The 17,726-nt window shown below is 44.5% G+C and overlaps 1 protein-coding gene across 1 annotated transcript in view; it reads left to right on the forward strand.

Moving 5' to 3' along the window:
* LOC118964977 (multiple epidermal growth factor-like domains protein 11) overlaps positions 1 to 17,726 on the forward strand; it is a 280,070-nt gene that overhangs the window by 154,741 nt on the left and 107,603 nt on the right. Inside the window, exons 7-8 of the mRNA XM_036981545.1 lie at positions 11,418 to 11,664; positions 15,374 to 15,494. Of these exons, the coding sequence (XP_036837440.1) occupies positions 11,418 to 11,664; positions 15,374 to 15,494 (368 nt within the window). The remainder of the gene's footprint in view (positions 1 to 11,417; positions 11,665 to 15,373; positions 15,495 to 17,726) is intronic.

Here is a 17,726-nt window from a genome sequence, read left to right on the forward strand (position 1 = left end):
GCTGAGAAGAAACCCCACATATGAATGGTCTCAGGATGCTTTACTGTTGGCATGACACAGGACTGATGGTAGCGCTCACCTTGTCTTCTCCGGACAAGCTTTTTTCCAGATGCCCCAAACAATCGGAAAGGGGATTCATCAGAGTAAATGACTTTACCCCAGTCCTCAGCAGTCCAATCCCTGTACCTTTTGCAGAATATCAGTCTGTCCCTGATGGTTTTCCTGGAGAGAAGTGGCTTCTTTGCTGCCCCTCCTGACACCAGGCCATCTTCCAAAAGTCTTTGCCTCACTGTGCGTGCAGATGTACCACACCTTCCTGCTGCCATTCCTGAGCAAGCTCTGTACTGGTGGTCCCCCGATCCCGCAGCTGAAACAACTTTAGGAGACGGTCCTGGCGCTTGCTGGACTTCCTTGGGCGCCCTGAAGCCTTCTTCACAAGAATTGAACCACTCTCCTTGAAGTTCTTGATGATCCGATAAATGGTTGATTTAGGTGCAATCTTACTGGCAGCAATATCTTTGCCTGTGAAGCCCTTTTTGCGCAAAGCAAGCACCACCCTCTGTTACGCCCTGGCCATAGAGAGGCTTTTATTCTCTATTTTGGTTGGGCCAGGGTGGGGACTACGGTGGGCATTCTAGTTTCTTTATTTCTATGTTTTCTGTTTCTATGTTTTGGCCGGGTATGGTTCTCAATCAGGGACAACTGTCTATCTTTGTCTCTGATTGGGAATGATACTTAGGCAGTCTTTTCCCACCTGTGTTTGTGGGTAGTTGTTTTCTGTTGTGTGTCTCTGCACCAGACAGAACTGTTTCATTTTGTTCTACTTTGTTGTTTTGTTTCAGTGTTCAGTTTGATTAAAAATCATGAACGCGTACCACGCTGCACCTTGGTCTCCTTCTACTTCATACGACGAGCGTTACATCCTCCTTTTGAAGTTTCCAGTCTGTCATTCGAACTCAATCAGCATGACAGAGTGATCTCCAGCCTTGTCCTCGTCAACACTCACACCTGTGTTAATGAGAGAATCACTGACATGATGTCAGCTGGTCCTTTTGTGGCAGGGCTGAAATGCAGTGGAAATGTTTTTTTGGGTGGGGGGATTCAGTACATTTGCATGGCAAAGATGGACTTAATTCATCTGATCACTCTTCATAACATTCTGGAGTATATGCAAATTTCCATTGTACAAACTGAGGCAGCAGACTTTGTGAAAATGTATATTTGTGTCGTTCTCAAAACGTTTTTTGAGAATGCCACTACTGTAAACATCAGCATCTGCAACATCTGAGTGGACGGGATGGTTGTCTGTACTGAATAACCTGCCCGGGTCACTGTGGCATCATGACAGTGTCTGTAATCTTCACGGCTAATTTAGAAGCATCATGACAGTGTCTGTAATCTTCACGGTTAATTTAGAAGCATCATGACAGTGTCTGTAATCTTCACGGCTAATTTAGAAGCATCATGACAGTGTCTGTAATCTTCACGGCTAATTTAGAAGCATCATGACAGTGTCTGTAATCTTCACGGCTAATTTAGAAGCATCATGACAGTGTCTGTAATCTTCACGGCTAATTTAGAAGCATCATGACAGTGTCTGTAATCTTCACGGCTAATTTAGAAGCATCATGACAGTGTCTGTAATCTTCACGGCTAATTTAGAAGCATCATGACAGTGTCTGTAATCTTCACGGCTAATTTAGAAGCATCATGCCAGTGTCTGTAATTTTCACGGCTAATTTAGAAGCATCATGACAGTGTCTGTAATCTTCACGGCTAATTTAGAAGCATCATGCCAGTGTCTGTAATTTTCACGGCTAATTTAGAAGCATCATGACAGTCTGTAATCTTCACAGCTAGTTTAGAAGCATCATGCCAGTCTGTAATCTTCACAGCTAGTTTAGAAGCATCATGACAGTCTGTAATCTTCACAGCTAGTTTAGAAGCATCATGATAGTCTTTAATCTTCACAGCTAGTTTAGAAGCATCATGATAGTCTTTAATCTTCACAGCTCATTTAGAAGCATCATGATAGTCTGTAATCTTCACAGCTCATTTAGAAGCATCATGATAGTCTGTAATCTTCACAGCTAAATTAGAAGCATCATAATAGTCTGTAATCTTCACGGCTAGTTTAGAAGCATCATGATAGTCTTTAATCTTCACAGCTAGTTTAGAAGCATCATGATAGTCTGTAAGCTTCACAGCTAGTTTAGAAGCATCATGATAGTCTGTAATCTTCACGGATGGTTTAGAAGCATCATGATAGTCTGTAATCTTCACGGATGGTTTAGAAGCATCATGATAGTCTGTAATCTTCACGGATGGTTTAGAAGCATCATAATAGTCTGTAATCTTCACGGATGGTTTAGAAGCATCATGATAGTCTTTAATCTTCACAGCTAGTTTAGAAAAACATGAAGTAAATTACAGACCATACTCATCCCTGCTGTTCTTTCTTCTTGTTCCTCCTTTAATGCTGAACCATTCTCTCTCTCTCTCTCTCTCTCTCTCTCTCTCTCTCTCTCTCTCTCTCAAGAGGTTTTAGTCATAGCAGACGATTGGCCAACCATCGTCAGAAGTACCTGTAGTGTAGCCAGGTATGTGGTCTCTTATAAGACCTGTCATAGGGCCCTCATGGCCTATTGTTGCTGCTAATGAGTAACGGAATGGTAATGTGTGTTATTGTACGGTTCCCGTTATAATAAACCCGCTGTGACACATACAGTGTGCCTTCAAAAGCTAAAAGGGCTTTTGTTTTAGTTAGTTAGAAGTAACACAAAAGAGGAATGAGTGAAGGAGAAAAGGAGAGATGGGGCAGAGGGGGGAGAGGGGAGGGGGGGTTTAGTAGTCTCGCCCACCAGCCGTCTCTCTCTCTCTGTCCAGACGTCTGGTTTCACAGAGCCTCAGAACGCCTCAGATCCTCCCCTTTACATTGTGGGTCTTCAAAAACGCAAGCAGCAAAGTGATTTAAACAAGGAAGTGAGTTCGGGGAAAATCTGAACAGTACGCATCTTTAGAAAAAGTTTTGTCGTATGAACTTTATCTGCCCGAACTCAGAGTCAAATGGGCTTCCAAAAAAAATGGTCAATGTGATAGAACATGTATTTTGGTTGGTGATTTTCGCCATTTTTCAAGTCCTATCTAATACAGCTGTAGCAGGCTCGCCCCCTCCCCGTTCTCTATTTCAACCACACCCCTTTCAAGTCCTATCTAATACAGCTGTAGCAGGCTCGCCCCCTCCCCCAGCCTCTATTTCAACCACACCCCTTTCAAGTCCCATCTAATACAGCTGTAGCAGGCTCACCCCCTCCCCCGGCCTCTATTTCAACCACACCCCTTTCAAGTCCCATCTAATACAGCTGTAGCAGGCTCTCCCCCTCCCCCGGCCTCTATTTCAACCACACCCCTTTCAAGTCCTATCTAATACAGCTGTAGCAGGCTCACCCCCTCCCCCGGCCTCTATTTCAACCACACCCCTTTCAAGTCCCATCTAATACAGCTGTAGCAGGCTCGCCCCCTCCCCCGGCCTCTATTTCAACCACACCCCTTTCAAGTCCTATCTAATACAGCTGTAGCAGGCTCGCCCCCTCCCCGTTCTCTATTTCAACCACACCCCTTTCAAGTCCCATCTAATACAGCTGTAGCAGGCTCGCCCCCTCCCCCGGCCTCTATTTCAACCACACCCCTTTCAAGTACCATCTAATACAGCTGTAGTATATTCACCCCTTCCCCCGGTCTCTATTTCAACCACACCCCTTTCAAGTACCGTCCTGGTCTCTGTAATTAGTCTGCTGCCTGTCCTGGTCTCTGTAATTAGTCTGCTGCCTGTCCTGGTCCCTGTAATTAGTCTGCTGCCTGTCCTGGTCCCTGTAATTAGTCTGCTGCCTGTCCTGGTCTCTGTAATTAGTCTGCTGCCTGTCCTGGTCTCTGTAATTAGTCTGCTGCCTGTCCTGGTCTCTGTAATTAGTCTGCTGTCTGTCCTGGTCTCTGTAATTAGTCTGTCCTGGTCTCTGTAATTAGTCTGCTGCCTGTCCTGGTCTCTGTAATTAGTCTGCTGTCTGTCCTGGTCTCTGTAATTAGTCTGCTGCCTGTCCTGGTCCCTGTAATTAGTCTGCTGCCTGTCCTGGTCCCTGTAATTAGTCTGCTGCCTGTCCTGGTCCCTGTAATTAGTCTGCTGCCTGTCCTGGTCTCTGTAATTAGTCTGCTGCCTGTCCTGGTCTCTGTAATTAGTCTGCTGTCTGTCCTGGTCTCTGTAATTAGTCTGCTGCCTGTCCTGGTCTCTGTAATTAGTCTGCTGCCTGTCCTGGTCTCTGTAATTAGTCTGCTGCCTGTCCTGGTCTCTGTAATTAGTCTGCTGCCTGTCCTGGTCCCTGTAATTAGTCTGCTGCCTGTCCTGGTCTCTGTAATTAGTCTGCTGCCTGTCCTGGTCCCTGTAATTAGTCTGCTGCCTGTCCTGGTCTCTGTAATTAGTCTGCTGCCTGTCCTGGTCTCTGTAATTAGTCTGCTGCCTGTCCTGGTCTCTGTAATTAGTCTGCTGCCTGTCCTGGTCTCTGTAATTAGTCTGCTGTCTGTCCTGGTCTCTGTAATTAGTCTGCTGCCTGTCCTGGTCTCTGTAATTAGTCTGCTGCCTGTCCTGGTCCCTGTAATTAGTCTGCTGCCTGTCCTGGTCTCTGTAATTAGTCTGCTGCCTGTCCTGGTCCCTGTAATTAGTCTGCTGCCTGTCCTGGTCTCTGTAATTAGTCTGCTGCCTGTCCTGGTCTCTGTAATTAGTCTGCTGCCTGTCCTGGTCTCTGTAATTAGTCTGCTGCCTGTCCTGGTCTCTGTAATTAGTTTGCTGATTCTCTCTACTTCTTCTCTGGTGAATAATAGAAGTGGTGTGATGATAAAAACTTTTACAGAGGTGGGAGGTAAGAGATGAGAAATAGAAGGAGAGAGAGACAGAGACAGAGAGAGAGACAGAGAGAGAGAGAGAGACAGAGAGAAAGAGACAGAGAGAAAGAGACAGAGAGAGACAGAGAGCGAGAGAGAGATAGAGAGAGACAGAGAGAGAGAGAGAGAGAGACAGAGAGAGAGAGAGAGACAGAGAGAGAGAGAGAGAGACAGAGAGAGAGAGACAGAGAGCGAGAGAGAGAGAGAGAGGCATGGGCAGTCACTGGCAGAGCATGACGCAATGTGTGTGTGTGTGTGTGTGTGTGTGTGTGTGTGTGTGAGAGACAAGGAGAGAAAGACAGAGAGAGAGAGAGAGAGAGAAAGAGAGACAGAGAGAGAGAGACAGAGAGACAGAGAGAGAGAAAGAGAGACAGAGAGAGCGAGACAAGGTAATTGATGGTCCTGTCTCGTCACTGCTCTGTCCCCCACTCTGCTCAATATCAATGAAACATTTAACAGGAGCAGTAGACTCCCCCTTGACACTCGCTTGCTGGGAAATAAAGTTGTACAACTTTACAAGTCTCTCAGACTGTCTCTGTCTGGTTCAACAACCGCTTCCAGGGTCTCCTCTGATCTTCAGTTGAGTCGCATCCCCAATGGCACCCTGTTCCCTTTATAGTGCACTACTTTAGACCAGAGCCCTATGGGTAGTAGTGCACTACTTTAGACCAGAGCCCTATGGGGAGTAGTCCACTACTTTAGACCAGAGCCCTATGGGTAGTAGTGCACTACTTTTGACCAGAGCCCTATGGGTAGTAGTGCACTACATTAGACCAGAGCCCTATGGGTAGTAGTGCACTACTTTAGACCAGAGCCCTATGGGTAGTAGTGCACTACTTTTGACCAGAGCCCTATGGGTAGTAGTGCACTACTTTAGACCAGAGCCCTATGGGTAGTAGTGCACTACTTTAGACCAGAGCCCTATGGGTAGTAGTGCACTACTTTTGACCAGAGCCCTATGGGTAGTAGTGCACTACTTTAGACCAGAGCCCTATGGGTAGTAGTGCACTACTTTTGACCAGAGCCCTATGGGTAGTAGTGCACTATAAAGGAAGTAGGGTGCAATTTGGGAAGCATGTATCCGTTTCCTCAGTTGGTTTCTTTGCCAGCAGGACTCAAATGTAGGTCTGGTTGTGCTACAGTCAGGTTGTGTTTGTAATGTAGGTCTGGTTGTGCTACAGTCAGGTTGTGTTTGTAATGTAGGTCTGGTTGTGCTACAGTCAGGTTGTGTTTGTAATGTAGGTCTGGTTGTGCTACAGTCAGGTTGTGTTTGTAATGTAGGTCTGGTTGTACTACAGTCAGGTTGTGTTTGTAATGTAGGTCTGGTTGTGCTACAGTCAGGTTGTGTTTGTAATGTAGGTCTGGTTGTACTACAGTCAGGTTGTGTTTGTAATGTAGGTCTGGTTGTACTACAGTCAGGTTGTGTTTGTAATGTAGGTCTGGTTGTGCTACAGTCAGGTTGTGTTTGTAATGTAGGTCTGGTTGTGCTACAGTCAGGTTGTGTTTGTAATGTAGGTCTGGTTGTGCTACAGTCAGGTTGTGTTTGTAATGTAGGTCTGGTTGTGCTACAGTCAGGTTGTGTTTGTAATGTAGGTCTGGTTGTGCTACAGTCAGGTTGTGTTTGTAATGTAGGTCTGGTTGTGCTACAGTCAGGTTGTGTTTGTAATGTAGGTCTGGTTGTACTACAGTCAGGTTGTGTTTGTAATGTAGGTCTGGTTGTGCTACAGTCAGGTTGTGTTTGTAATGTAGGTCTGGTTGTGCTACAGTCAGGTTGTGTTTGTAATGTAGGTCTGGTTGTGCTACAGTCAGGTTGTGTTTGTACTGTAGGTCTGGTTGTGCTACAGTCAGGTTGTGTTTGTAATGTAGGTCTGGTTGTGCTACAGTCAGGTTGTGTTTGTAATGTAGGTCTGGTTGTGCTACAGTCAGGTTGTGTTTGTAATGTAGGTCTGGTTGTGCTACAGTCAGGTTGTGTTTGTAATGTAGGTCTGGTTGTGCTACAGTCAGGTTGTGTTTGTAATGTAGGTCTGGTTGTGCTACAGTCAGGTTGTGTTTGTAATGTAGGTCTGGTTGTGCTACAGTCAGGTTGTGTTTGTAATGTAGGTCTGGTTGTGCTACAGTCAGGTTGTGTTTGTAATGTAGGTCTGCGTTTGGGATCGCTACAGTCAGGTTGTGTTTGTAATGTAGGTCTGGTTGTACTACAGTCAGGTTGTGTTTGTAATGTAGGTCTGGTTGTGCTACAGTCAGGTTGTGTTTGTAATGTAGGTCTGGTTGTGCTACAGTCAGGTTGTGTTTGTAATGTAGGTCTGGTTGTGCTACAGTCAGGTTGTGTTTGTAATGTAGGTCTGGTTGTACTACAGTCAGGTTGTGTTTGTAATGTAGGTCTGGTTGTGCTACAGTCAGGTTGTGTTTGTAATGTAGGTCTGGTTGTGCTACAGTCAGGTTGTGTTTGTAATGTAGGTCTGGTTGTGCTACAGTCAGGTTGTGTTTGTAATGTAGGTCTGGTTGTGCTACAGTCAGGTTGTGTTTGTAATGTAGGTCTGGTTGTACTACAGTCAGGTTGTGTTTGTAATGTAGGTCTGGTTGTACTACAGTCAGGTTGTGTTTGTAATGTAGGTCTGGTTGTGCTACAGTCAGGTTGTGTTTGTAATGTAGGTCTGGTTGTGCTACAGTCAGGTTGTGTTTGTAATGTAGGTCTGGTTGTACTACAGTCAGGTTGTGTTTGTACTGTAGGTCTGGTTGTACTACAGTCAGGTTGTGTTTGTAATGTAGGTCTGGTTGTACTACAGTCAGGTTGTGTTTGTAATGTAGGTCTGGTTGTGCTACAGTCAGGTTGTGTTTGTAATGTAGGTCTGGTTGTACTACAGTCAGGTTGTGTTTGTAATGTAGGTCTGGTTGTGCTACAGTCAGGTTGTGTTTGTAATGTAGGTCTGGTTGTGCTACAGTCAGGTTGTGTTTGTAATGTAGGTCTGGTTGTGCTACAGTCAGGTTGTGTTTGTAATGTAGGTCTGGTTGTACTACAGTCAGGTTGTGTTTGTAATGTGGGTCTGGTTGTGCTACAGTCAGGTTGTGTTTGTAATGTAGGTCTGCGTTTGGGGTCGCTACAGTCAGGTTGTGTTTGTAATGTAGGTCTGGTTGTACTACAGTCAGGTTGTGTTTGTAATGTAGGTCTGGTTGTGCTACAGTCAGGTTGTGTTTGTAATGTAGGTCTGGTTGTGCTACAGTCAGGTTGTGTTTGTAATGTAGGTCTGGTTGTGCTACAGTCAGGTTGTGTTTGTAATGTAGGTCTGGTTGTGCTACAGTCAGGTTGTGTTTGTAATGTAGGTCTGGTTGTGCTACAGTCAGGTTGTGTTTGTAATGTAGGTCTGGTTGTGCTACAGTCAGGTTGTGTTTGTAATGTAGGTCTGGTTGTACTACAGTCAGGTTGTGTTTGTAATGTAGGTCTGGTTGTACTACAGTCAGGTTGTGTTTGTAATGTGGGTCTGGTTGTGCTACAGTCAGGTTGTGTTTGTAATGTAGGTCTGCGTTTGGGGTCGCTACAGTCAGGTTGTGTTTGTAATGTAGGTCTGGTTGTACTACAGTCAGGTTGTGTTTGTAATGTAGGTCTGGTTGTGCTACAGTCAGGTTGTGTTTGTAATGTAGGTCTGGTTGTGCTACAGTCAGGTTGTGTTTGTAATGTAGGTCTGGTTGTGCTACAGTCAGGTTGTGTTTGTAATGTAGGTCTGGTTGTACTACAGTCAGGTTGTGTTTGTAATGTGGGTCTGGTTGTGCTACAGTCAGGTTGTGTTTGTAATGTAGGTCTGCGTTTGGGGTCGCTACAGTCAGGTTGTGTTTGTAATGTAGGTCTGGTTGTACTACAGTCAGGTTGTGTTTGTAATGTAGGTCTGGTTGTGCTACAGTCAGGTTGTGTTTGTAATGTAGGTCTGGTTGTGCTACAGTCAGGTTGTGTTTGTAATGTAGGTCTGGTTGTACTACAGTCAGGTTGTGTTTGTAATGTAGGTCTGGTTGTGCTACAGTCAGGTTGTGTTTGTAATGTAGGTCTGGTTGTGCTACAGTCAGGTTGTGTTTGTAATGTAGGTCTGGTTGTGCTACAGTCAGGTTGTGTTTGTAATGTAGGTCTGGTTGTACTACAGTCAGGTTGTGTTTGTAATGTAGGTCTGGTTGTACTACAGTCAGGTTGTGTTTGTAATGTAGGTCTGGTTGTGCTACAGTCAGGTTGTGTTTGTAATGTAGGTCTGGTTGTGCTACAGTCAGGTTGTGTTTGTAATGTAGGTCTGGTTGTGCTACAGTCAGGTTGTGTTTGTAATGTAGGTCTGGTTGTGCTACAGTCAGGTTGTGTTTGTAATGTAGGTCTGGTTGTACTACAGTCAGGTTGTGTTTGTAATGTAGGTCTGGTTGTACTACAGTCAGGTTGTGTTTGTAATGTAGGTCTGGTTGTACTACAGTCAGGTTATGTTTGTAATGTAGGTCTGGTTGTACTACAGTCAGGTTGTGTTTGTAATGTAGGTCTGGTTGTACTACAGTCAGGTTGTGTTTGTAATGTAGGTCTGGTTGTACTACAGTCAGGTTGTGTTTGTAATGTAGGTCTGGTTGTACTACAGTCAGGTTGTGTTTGTAATGTAGGTCTGGTTGTGCTACAGTCAGGTTGTGTTTGTAATGTAGGTCTGGTTGTGCTACAGTCAGGTTGTGTTTGTAATGTAGGTCTGGTTGTACTACAGTCAGGTTGTGTTTGTAATGTAGGTCTGGTTGTGCTACAGTCAGGTTGTGTTTGTAATGTAGGTCTGGTTGTGCTACAGTCAGGTTGTGTTTGTAATGTAGGTCTGGTTGTACTACAGTCAGGTTGTGTTTGTAATGTAGGTCTGGTTGTGCTACAGTCAGGTTGTGTTTGTAATGTAGGTCTGGTTGTACTACAGTCAGGTTGTGTTTGTAATGTAGGTCTGGTTGTACTACAGTCAGGTTGTGTTTGTAATGTAGGTCTGGTTGTACTACAGTCAGGTTGTGTTTGTAATGTAGGTCTGGTTGTGCTACAGTCAGGTTGTGTTTGTAATGTAGGTCTGGTTGTACTACAGTCAGGTTGTGTTTGTAATGTAGGTCTGGTTGTACTACAGTCAGGTTGTGTTTGTAATGTAGGTCTGGTTGTGCTACAGTCAGGTTGTGTTTGTAATGTAGGTCTGCATTTGGGGTCGCTACAGTCAGGTTGTGTTTGTACTGAACGCTGCTGCTTCCAGCATCGATTAAGAACGACTGAGGAAGAAACCAGGCCCCAATGTGTTGACATCACACTACACTTGTCTTTAAAGTCAATTTCCCTGATGTTTGTGGATATAGTTTCTCTGGCCAAAACTCAGATGATGCTAATTGAATCTGACTTGGTCCAAATAGGCTACTGTATGATGGAATTTGAAGGAGAAATCCAAATTCAGACTATTTGACTAAACACGGCCTTTAACATAGCAGAAGTGTGTGTGTGTGTGTTCTCTCTGTTTGTTTCGGGGTGCTGTCTCAGTATTAGAGTAAAATAGTCTATCTAGAAACATAGAAACATCACAGAGAAGCTTAGCGGGCCAGTCAGCATGGATGGAGAGATGTCATGTTTAATGATTTGTGTACCTCACTCTCCAGGTTGTCATGTGTTCCCCTCTCTCTCTGTCTGTCTCTACTCTCTCTCTCCAGGTTGTCATGTTTAATGATGTGTGTTCCCCCCTCTCTCTGTCTGTCTCTACTCTCTCTCTCCAGGTTGTCATGTTTAATGATGTGTGTTCCCCCCTCTCTCTGTCTGTCTCTACTCTCTCTCTCCAGGTTGTCATGTTTAATGATGTGTGTTCCCCCCTCTCTCTGTCTGTCTCTACTCTCTCTCTCCAGGTTGTCATGTTTAATTATGTGTGTTCCCCCCTCTCTCTGTCTGTCTCTACTCTCTCTCTCCAGGTTGTCATGTTTAATGTTTGTGTACCTCTCTCTCTCTCTCTCTCTCCAGGTTGTCATGTTTAATGTTTTGTGTACCTCTCTCTCCAGGTTGTCATGTTTAATGTTTTGTGTAGCTCTCTCTCCAGGTTGTCATGTTTAATGTTTGTGTACCTCTCTCTCTCTCTCTCTCTCCAGGTTGTCATGTTTAATGTTTTGTGTACCTCTCTCTCTCTCTCTCTCTCCAGGTTGTCATGTTTAATGTTTTGTGTACCTCTCTCTCTCTCTCTCTCTCTCCAGGTTGTCATGTTTAATGTTTTGTGTACCTCTCTCTCCAGGTTGTCATGTTTAATGTTTTGTGTACCTCTCTCTCTCCAGGTTGTCATGTTTAATGTTTTGTGTACCTCTCTCTCCAGGTTGTCATGTTTAATGTTTTGTGTACCTCTCTCTCTCCAGGTTGTCATGTTTAATGTTTTGTGTAGCTCTCTCTCCAGGTTGTCATGTTTAATGTTTGTGTACCTCTCTCTCTCTCTCTCTCTCCAGGTTGTCATGTTCAATGTTTTGTGTACCTCTCTCTCTCTCTCCAGGTTGTCAGGCTGACTTCTGGGGCCCCCACTGCACTAACCGGTGCCAGTGTCAGAACCGGGCCCAGTGTAACCCCATCACGGGGGCGTGTGTGTGTACGGACGGGTACCAGGGCTGGCGCTGTGAGGAGCTGTGCGAGGCGGGGCTCTATGGGAAGGGATGCCAGCTAGAGTGCCAGTGTCTCAACGGTGCCACCTGCCATCACGAGACCGGAGAGTGCCTCTGTGCACCGGGATACACCGGGGCTATGTGAGTGTCTTCAGTCACCTACCTCATCAGTCTATGACCCTATGACCCTCATGACACCTACTGTTTCCTGGTTGTTGTGTAGGGCTTTGTTATCAGGGGCTCCAGGTAATAGATAGGAGATCGATTTAAGTAGATGGGATGTCTCATCTGTTTACCGGGGCTATGTGAGTGTCTTCAGTCACCTACCTCATCAGTCTATGACCCTATGACCATCATGACACCTACTGTTTCCTGGTTGTTGTGTAGGGGTTTGTTATCAGGGGCTCCAGGTAATAGATAGGAGATCGATTTAAGTTGATGGGATGACTCATCTGTTTACCGGGGCATTGTGAGTGTCTGCACTTTTCCCTCACTGTTAACTGGTTATCTTATCTACTGTTCTCCTCTGGTCCAGGTTGAACAATGAATCTGAAAGTGTATATGCTGTTTAACATTGGTAGTCAAAGTGACAACTATATATACAGTACCAGTCTGTTTGGATACACCTACTCATTCAAGGGCTTTTCTTCATTTTGACTATTTTCTACATTGTAGAATAATAGCGAAGACATCAAAACTATGAAATAACACATATGGAATCATATAGTAACCAAAAAAGCGTAAAAAAAATGAAAATATATTTTTATATTTTAAATTCTTCAAAGTAGCCGCCCTTTGCCTTGATGACAGCTTTGCACACTCTTGGCTATTCTCTCAACCAGCTTCATGAGGAATGCTTTTCCAACAGTCTTGAAGGCGTTCCCACATATGCTGAGCACTTGTTGGCTGATTTTCCTTCACTCTGTGGTCCAACTCATCCCTAACCATCTCAGTCGGGTTGAGGTCGGGTGATTGTGGAGGCCAGGTAATCTGATGCAGCACTCCATCACTCCCATTGGCCAAATAGCCCTTACACAGCCTGGAGGTATGTTTTGGGTCATTGTCCTGTTGAAAAACAAATTATAGCCCCACTAAGCTCAAACCAGATGGGATGGCGTATCGCTGCAGAATACTGTGGTAGCCATGCTGTTTAAGTGTGCCTTGAATTCTAAATAAATCACAGACAGTGTCAACAAAAAAGCACCCCCACACCATCACACCTCCTCCTCCATGCTTCACGGTGGGAACCACACATGCAGAGATCATCTGTTTACCTACAGTACTCTGCGTCACAAAGGCACAGCGGTTGGAACCAAAAATCTCAAATTTGGACTCATCAGACTAAAGGACAGATTTCCACCAGTCTAATGTTCATTGCTTGTGTTTCTTGGCCCAAGCAAGTCTCTTCTTATTATTGGTGTCCTTTAGTAGTGGTTTCTTTGCAGCACTTCAACCATAAAGGCCTGATTCACACAGTCTCCTCTGAACAGTTGATGTTGAGATGTGTCTGTTACTTGAACTCTGTGAAGCATTTATTTGGGCTGCAATCTGAGGTGCAGTTAACTCAAATGAACTGATCCTCTTCAGCAGAGGTAACTCTGGGTCTTCCTTTCCTGTGGCGGTCCTCATGAGAGCCAGTTAACTCTACTGAACTTATCCTTTGCAGCAGAGGTAACTCTGGGTCTTCCTTTCCTGTGGCGGTCCTCATGAGAGCCAGGTAACTCTACTGAACTTATCCTCTGCAGCAGAGGTAACTCTGGGTCTTCCTTTCCTGTGGCGGTCCTCATGAGAGCCAGGTAACTCTAATGAACTGATCCTCTGCAGCAGAGGTAACTCTGGGTCTTCCTTTCCTGTGTCGGTCCTCATGAGAGTTTGATCATAGCGCTTGATGGTTTTTGCGACTGCATTTGAAGAAACTCAAAGTTAAAGAAATGTTCCACATTGACTGACTTTCATGTCTTAAAGTAATGATGGACTGTAATTTCTCTTTGCTTATTTGAGCTGTTCTTGCCATAATATGGACTTGGTCTTTTACCAAATAGGGCTACCTTCTGTATACCACCCCTACCTTGTCACAACACAACTGATTGGCTCAAACACATTAAGAAGGAAAGAAATTCCACAAATGAACTTTTAACAAGGCACACCTGTTAATTGAAATATATTCCAGGTTACTACCTCATGGAGCTGGTTGAGAGAATACAAAGATTGTTGCAAAGCTGTCATCAAGGCAAAGGGTGGCTACTTTGAAGAATCTTGAATATAATTTGATTTGTTTAACACTTTTTTCTGTTACTACATGATTCCATATGTGTTATTTCATAGTGTTGATGTCTTCACTATTATTCTACAATGTAGAAAATAGTAACAATAAAGAAAAAAACCTTGAATGAGTAGGTGTGTCCAAACAGACTGGTACTGTATATACATACATATATAACAACAGTACATGTTGCGCTTAGAGTCGAGAATCAAGTTCAGGGAGTGAGTGTTTTAATTAATATAATAAGAAACAACGGACAGGAAACACAGGCAACGCACTGACATGAAAACAGAGTCAATAACACCTGAGGAAAGAACCAAGGGGACTGACAGATATAGGGAAGATAATCAAGGAGGTGATGGAGTCCAGGTGAGTGTCATGAGGCGCAGGTGCGCGAGACGATGGTGACAGGTGTGTGGGATGATCAACAGCCTGATGACCTAGAGGCCGGAGGGGGAGTAAACTTGACAATAGTGTATATGTAACAACTATACATGTATATAACAATGGTAGACAGTGGAGTTGGGTAAGACACATACAGATCAGACACCAGGCTATATGTGGGTGATTCAGTACATTACACAGTTCAGATCAGATACCAGGCTATATGTGGGTGCTTCAGTACATAACACAGTTCAGATCAGACACCAGGCTATATGTGGGTGCTTCAGTACATTACACAGTTCAGATCAGATACCAGGCTATATGTGGGTGCTTCAGTACATTACACAGTTCAGATCAGATACCAGGCTATATGTGGGTGCTTCAGTACATTACACAGTTCAGATCAGATACCAGGCTATATGTGGGTGCTTCAGTACAGTACATTACACAGTTTAGATCAGACACCAGGCTATATGTGGGTGCTTCAGTACATTACACAGTTCAGATCAGATACCAGGCTATATGTGGGTACTTCAGTACATTACACAGTTCAGACCAGATACCAGGCTATATGTGGGTGCTTCAGTACATTACACAGTTCAGATCAGATACCAGGCTATATGTGGGTGCTTCAGTACATTACACAGGTCAGATCAGATACCAGGCTATATGTGGGTGCTTCAGTACATTACATTACACAGTCCAGATCAGATACCAGGCTATATGTGGGTGCTTCAGTACATTACATTACACAGTTCAGATCAGATACCAGGCTATATGTGGGTGCTTCAGTACATTACACAGTTCAGATCAGATACCAGGCTATATGTGGGTGCTTCAGTACATTACATTACACAGTTCAGATCAGATACCAGGCTATATGTGGGTGATTCAGTACATTACACAGTTCAGATCAGATACCAGGCTATATGTGGGTGATTCAGTACATTACACAGTTCAGATCAGGTACCAGGCTATATGTGGGTGCTTCAGTACATTACACAGTTCAGATCAGATACCAGGCTATATGTGGGTTCTTCAGTACATTACACAGTTCAGACCAGATACCAGGCTATATGTGGGTGATTCAGTACATTACACAGTTCAGACCAGATACCAGGCTATATGTGGGTGCTTCAGTACATTACACAGTTTAGGTGGGTCTCATGATGTCTCCACTGGTCTCTTCTCGTGTCCCTTCAGCTGTGGTGAGCAGTGTCCCTCTGGTAGTCATGGCGCCCAGTGTGAGCTGCGTTGCCCGTGTCAGAACGGTGGAACGTGCCATCACGTCACGGGGGAGTGCTCCTGCCCCGCTGGATGGATGGTACGACCCAGACACCAGACACCACACATCATTACACCATTACATACTCTCCTTTCTACAGCTTTATTCACAGCCCACAGTGTTCTCAGAAACCACAACATGTACCACAGACTACCAGACTACTGTGGTAGTGTTCTCAGAAACCACAACATGTACCACAGACTAACAGTCTACTGTGGTAGTGTTCTCAGAAACCACAACATGTACCACAGACTAACAGTCTACTGTGGTAGTGTTCTCAAAAACCACAACATGTACCACAGACTAACAGTCTACTGTGGTAGTGTTCTCAGAAACCACAACATGTACCACAGACTAACGGTCTACTGTGGTAGTGTTCCCAAAAACCACAACATGTACCACAGACTAACAGTCTACTGTGGTAGTGTTCCCAGAAACCACAACATGTACCACATACTAACAGTCTACTGTGGTAGTGTTCTCAGAAACCACAACATGTACCACAGACTAACAGTCTACTGTGGTAGTGTTCTCAGAAACCACAACATGTACCACAGACTACCAGTCTACTGTGGTAGTGTTCTCAGAAACCACAACATGTACCACAGACTAACAGTCTACTGTGGTAGTGTTCTCAGAAACCACAACATGTACCACAGACTACCAGTCTACTGTGGTAGTGTTCTCAGAAACCACAACATGTACCACAGACTAACAGTCTACTGTGGTAGTGTTCTCAGAAACCACAACATGTACCACAGACTACCAGTCTACTGTGGTAGTGTTCTCAGAAACCAGATGTACCACAGACTACCAGTCTACTGTGGTAGTGTTCCCAGAAACCACAACATGTACCACAGACTAACAGTCTACTGTGGTAGTGTTCCCAGAAACCACAACATGTACCACAGACTAACAGTCTACTGTGGTAGTGTCTCAGAAACCACAACATGTACCACAGACTAACAGTCTACTGTGGTAGTGTTCTCAGAAACCACAACATGTACCACAGACTACCAGTCTACTGTGGTAGTGTTCTCAGAAACCACAACATGTACCACAGACTAACAGTCTACTGTGGTAGTGTTCTCAGAAACCACAACATGTACCACAGACTACCAGTCTACTGTGGTAGTGTTCTCAGAAACCACAACATGTACCACAGACTAACAGTCTACTGTGGTAGTGTTCTCAGAAACCACAACATGTACCACAGACTACCAGTCTACTGTGGTAGTGTTCTCAGAAACCAGATGTACCACAGACTACCAGTCTACTGTGGTAGTGTTCCCAGAAACCACAACATGTACCACAGACTAACAGTCTACTGTGGTAGTGTTCCCAGAAACCACAACATGTACCACAGACTAACAGTCTACTGTGGTAGTGTCTCAGAAACCACAACATGTACCACAGACTAACAGTCTACTGTGGTAGTGTCTCAGAAACCACAACATGTACCACAGACTACCAGTCTACTGTGGTTGTGCTCTCAGAAACCACAACATGTACCACAGACTAACAGTCTACTGTGGTAGTGTTCTCAGAAACCACAACATGTACCACAGACTAACAGTCTACTATGGTAGTGTTCTCAGAAACCACAACATGTACCACAGACTAACATTCTACTGTGGTAGTGTCTCAGAAACCACAACATGTACCACAGACTAACAGTCTACTGTGGTAGTCTTCTCAGAAACCATAACATGTACCACAGACTAACAGTCTACTGTGGTAGTGTTCTTAGAAACCACAACATGTACCACAGACTAACAGTCTACTGTGGTACTGTTCTCAGAAACCACAACATGTACCATAGACTAACAGTCTACTGTGGTAGTGTCTCAGAAACCAGATGTACCACAGACTAACAGTCTACTGTGGTAGTGTTCTTAGAAACCATAACATGTACCACAGACTAACAGTCGACTGTGGTAGTGTTCTTAGAAACCATAACATGTACCACCAACTAACAGTCTACTGTGGTAGTGTTCTCAGAAACCACAACATGTACCACAGACTAACAGTCTACTGTGGTACTGTTCTCAGAAACCACAACATGTACCACAGACTAACAGTCTACTGTGGTAGTGTCTCAGAAACCAGATGTACCACAGACTAACAGTCTACTGTGGTAGTGTTCTTAGAAACCATAACATGTACCACAGACTAACAGTCTACTGTGGTAGTGTTCTTAGAAACCATAATATGTACCACAGACTAACAGTCTACTGTGGTAGTGTTCTTAGAAACCACAACATGTACCAC

This window comes from Oncorhynchus mykiss, chromosome 6 (genome assembly GCF_013265735.2).
Source record: "Oncorhynchus mykiss isolate Arlee chromosome 6, USDA_OmykA_1.1, whole genome shotgun sequence".
NCBI classification, from domain to species: Eukaryota; Metazoa; Chordata; class Actinopteri; order Salmoniformes; family Salmonidae; genus Oncorhynchus; species Oncorhynchus mykiss.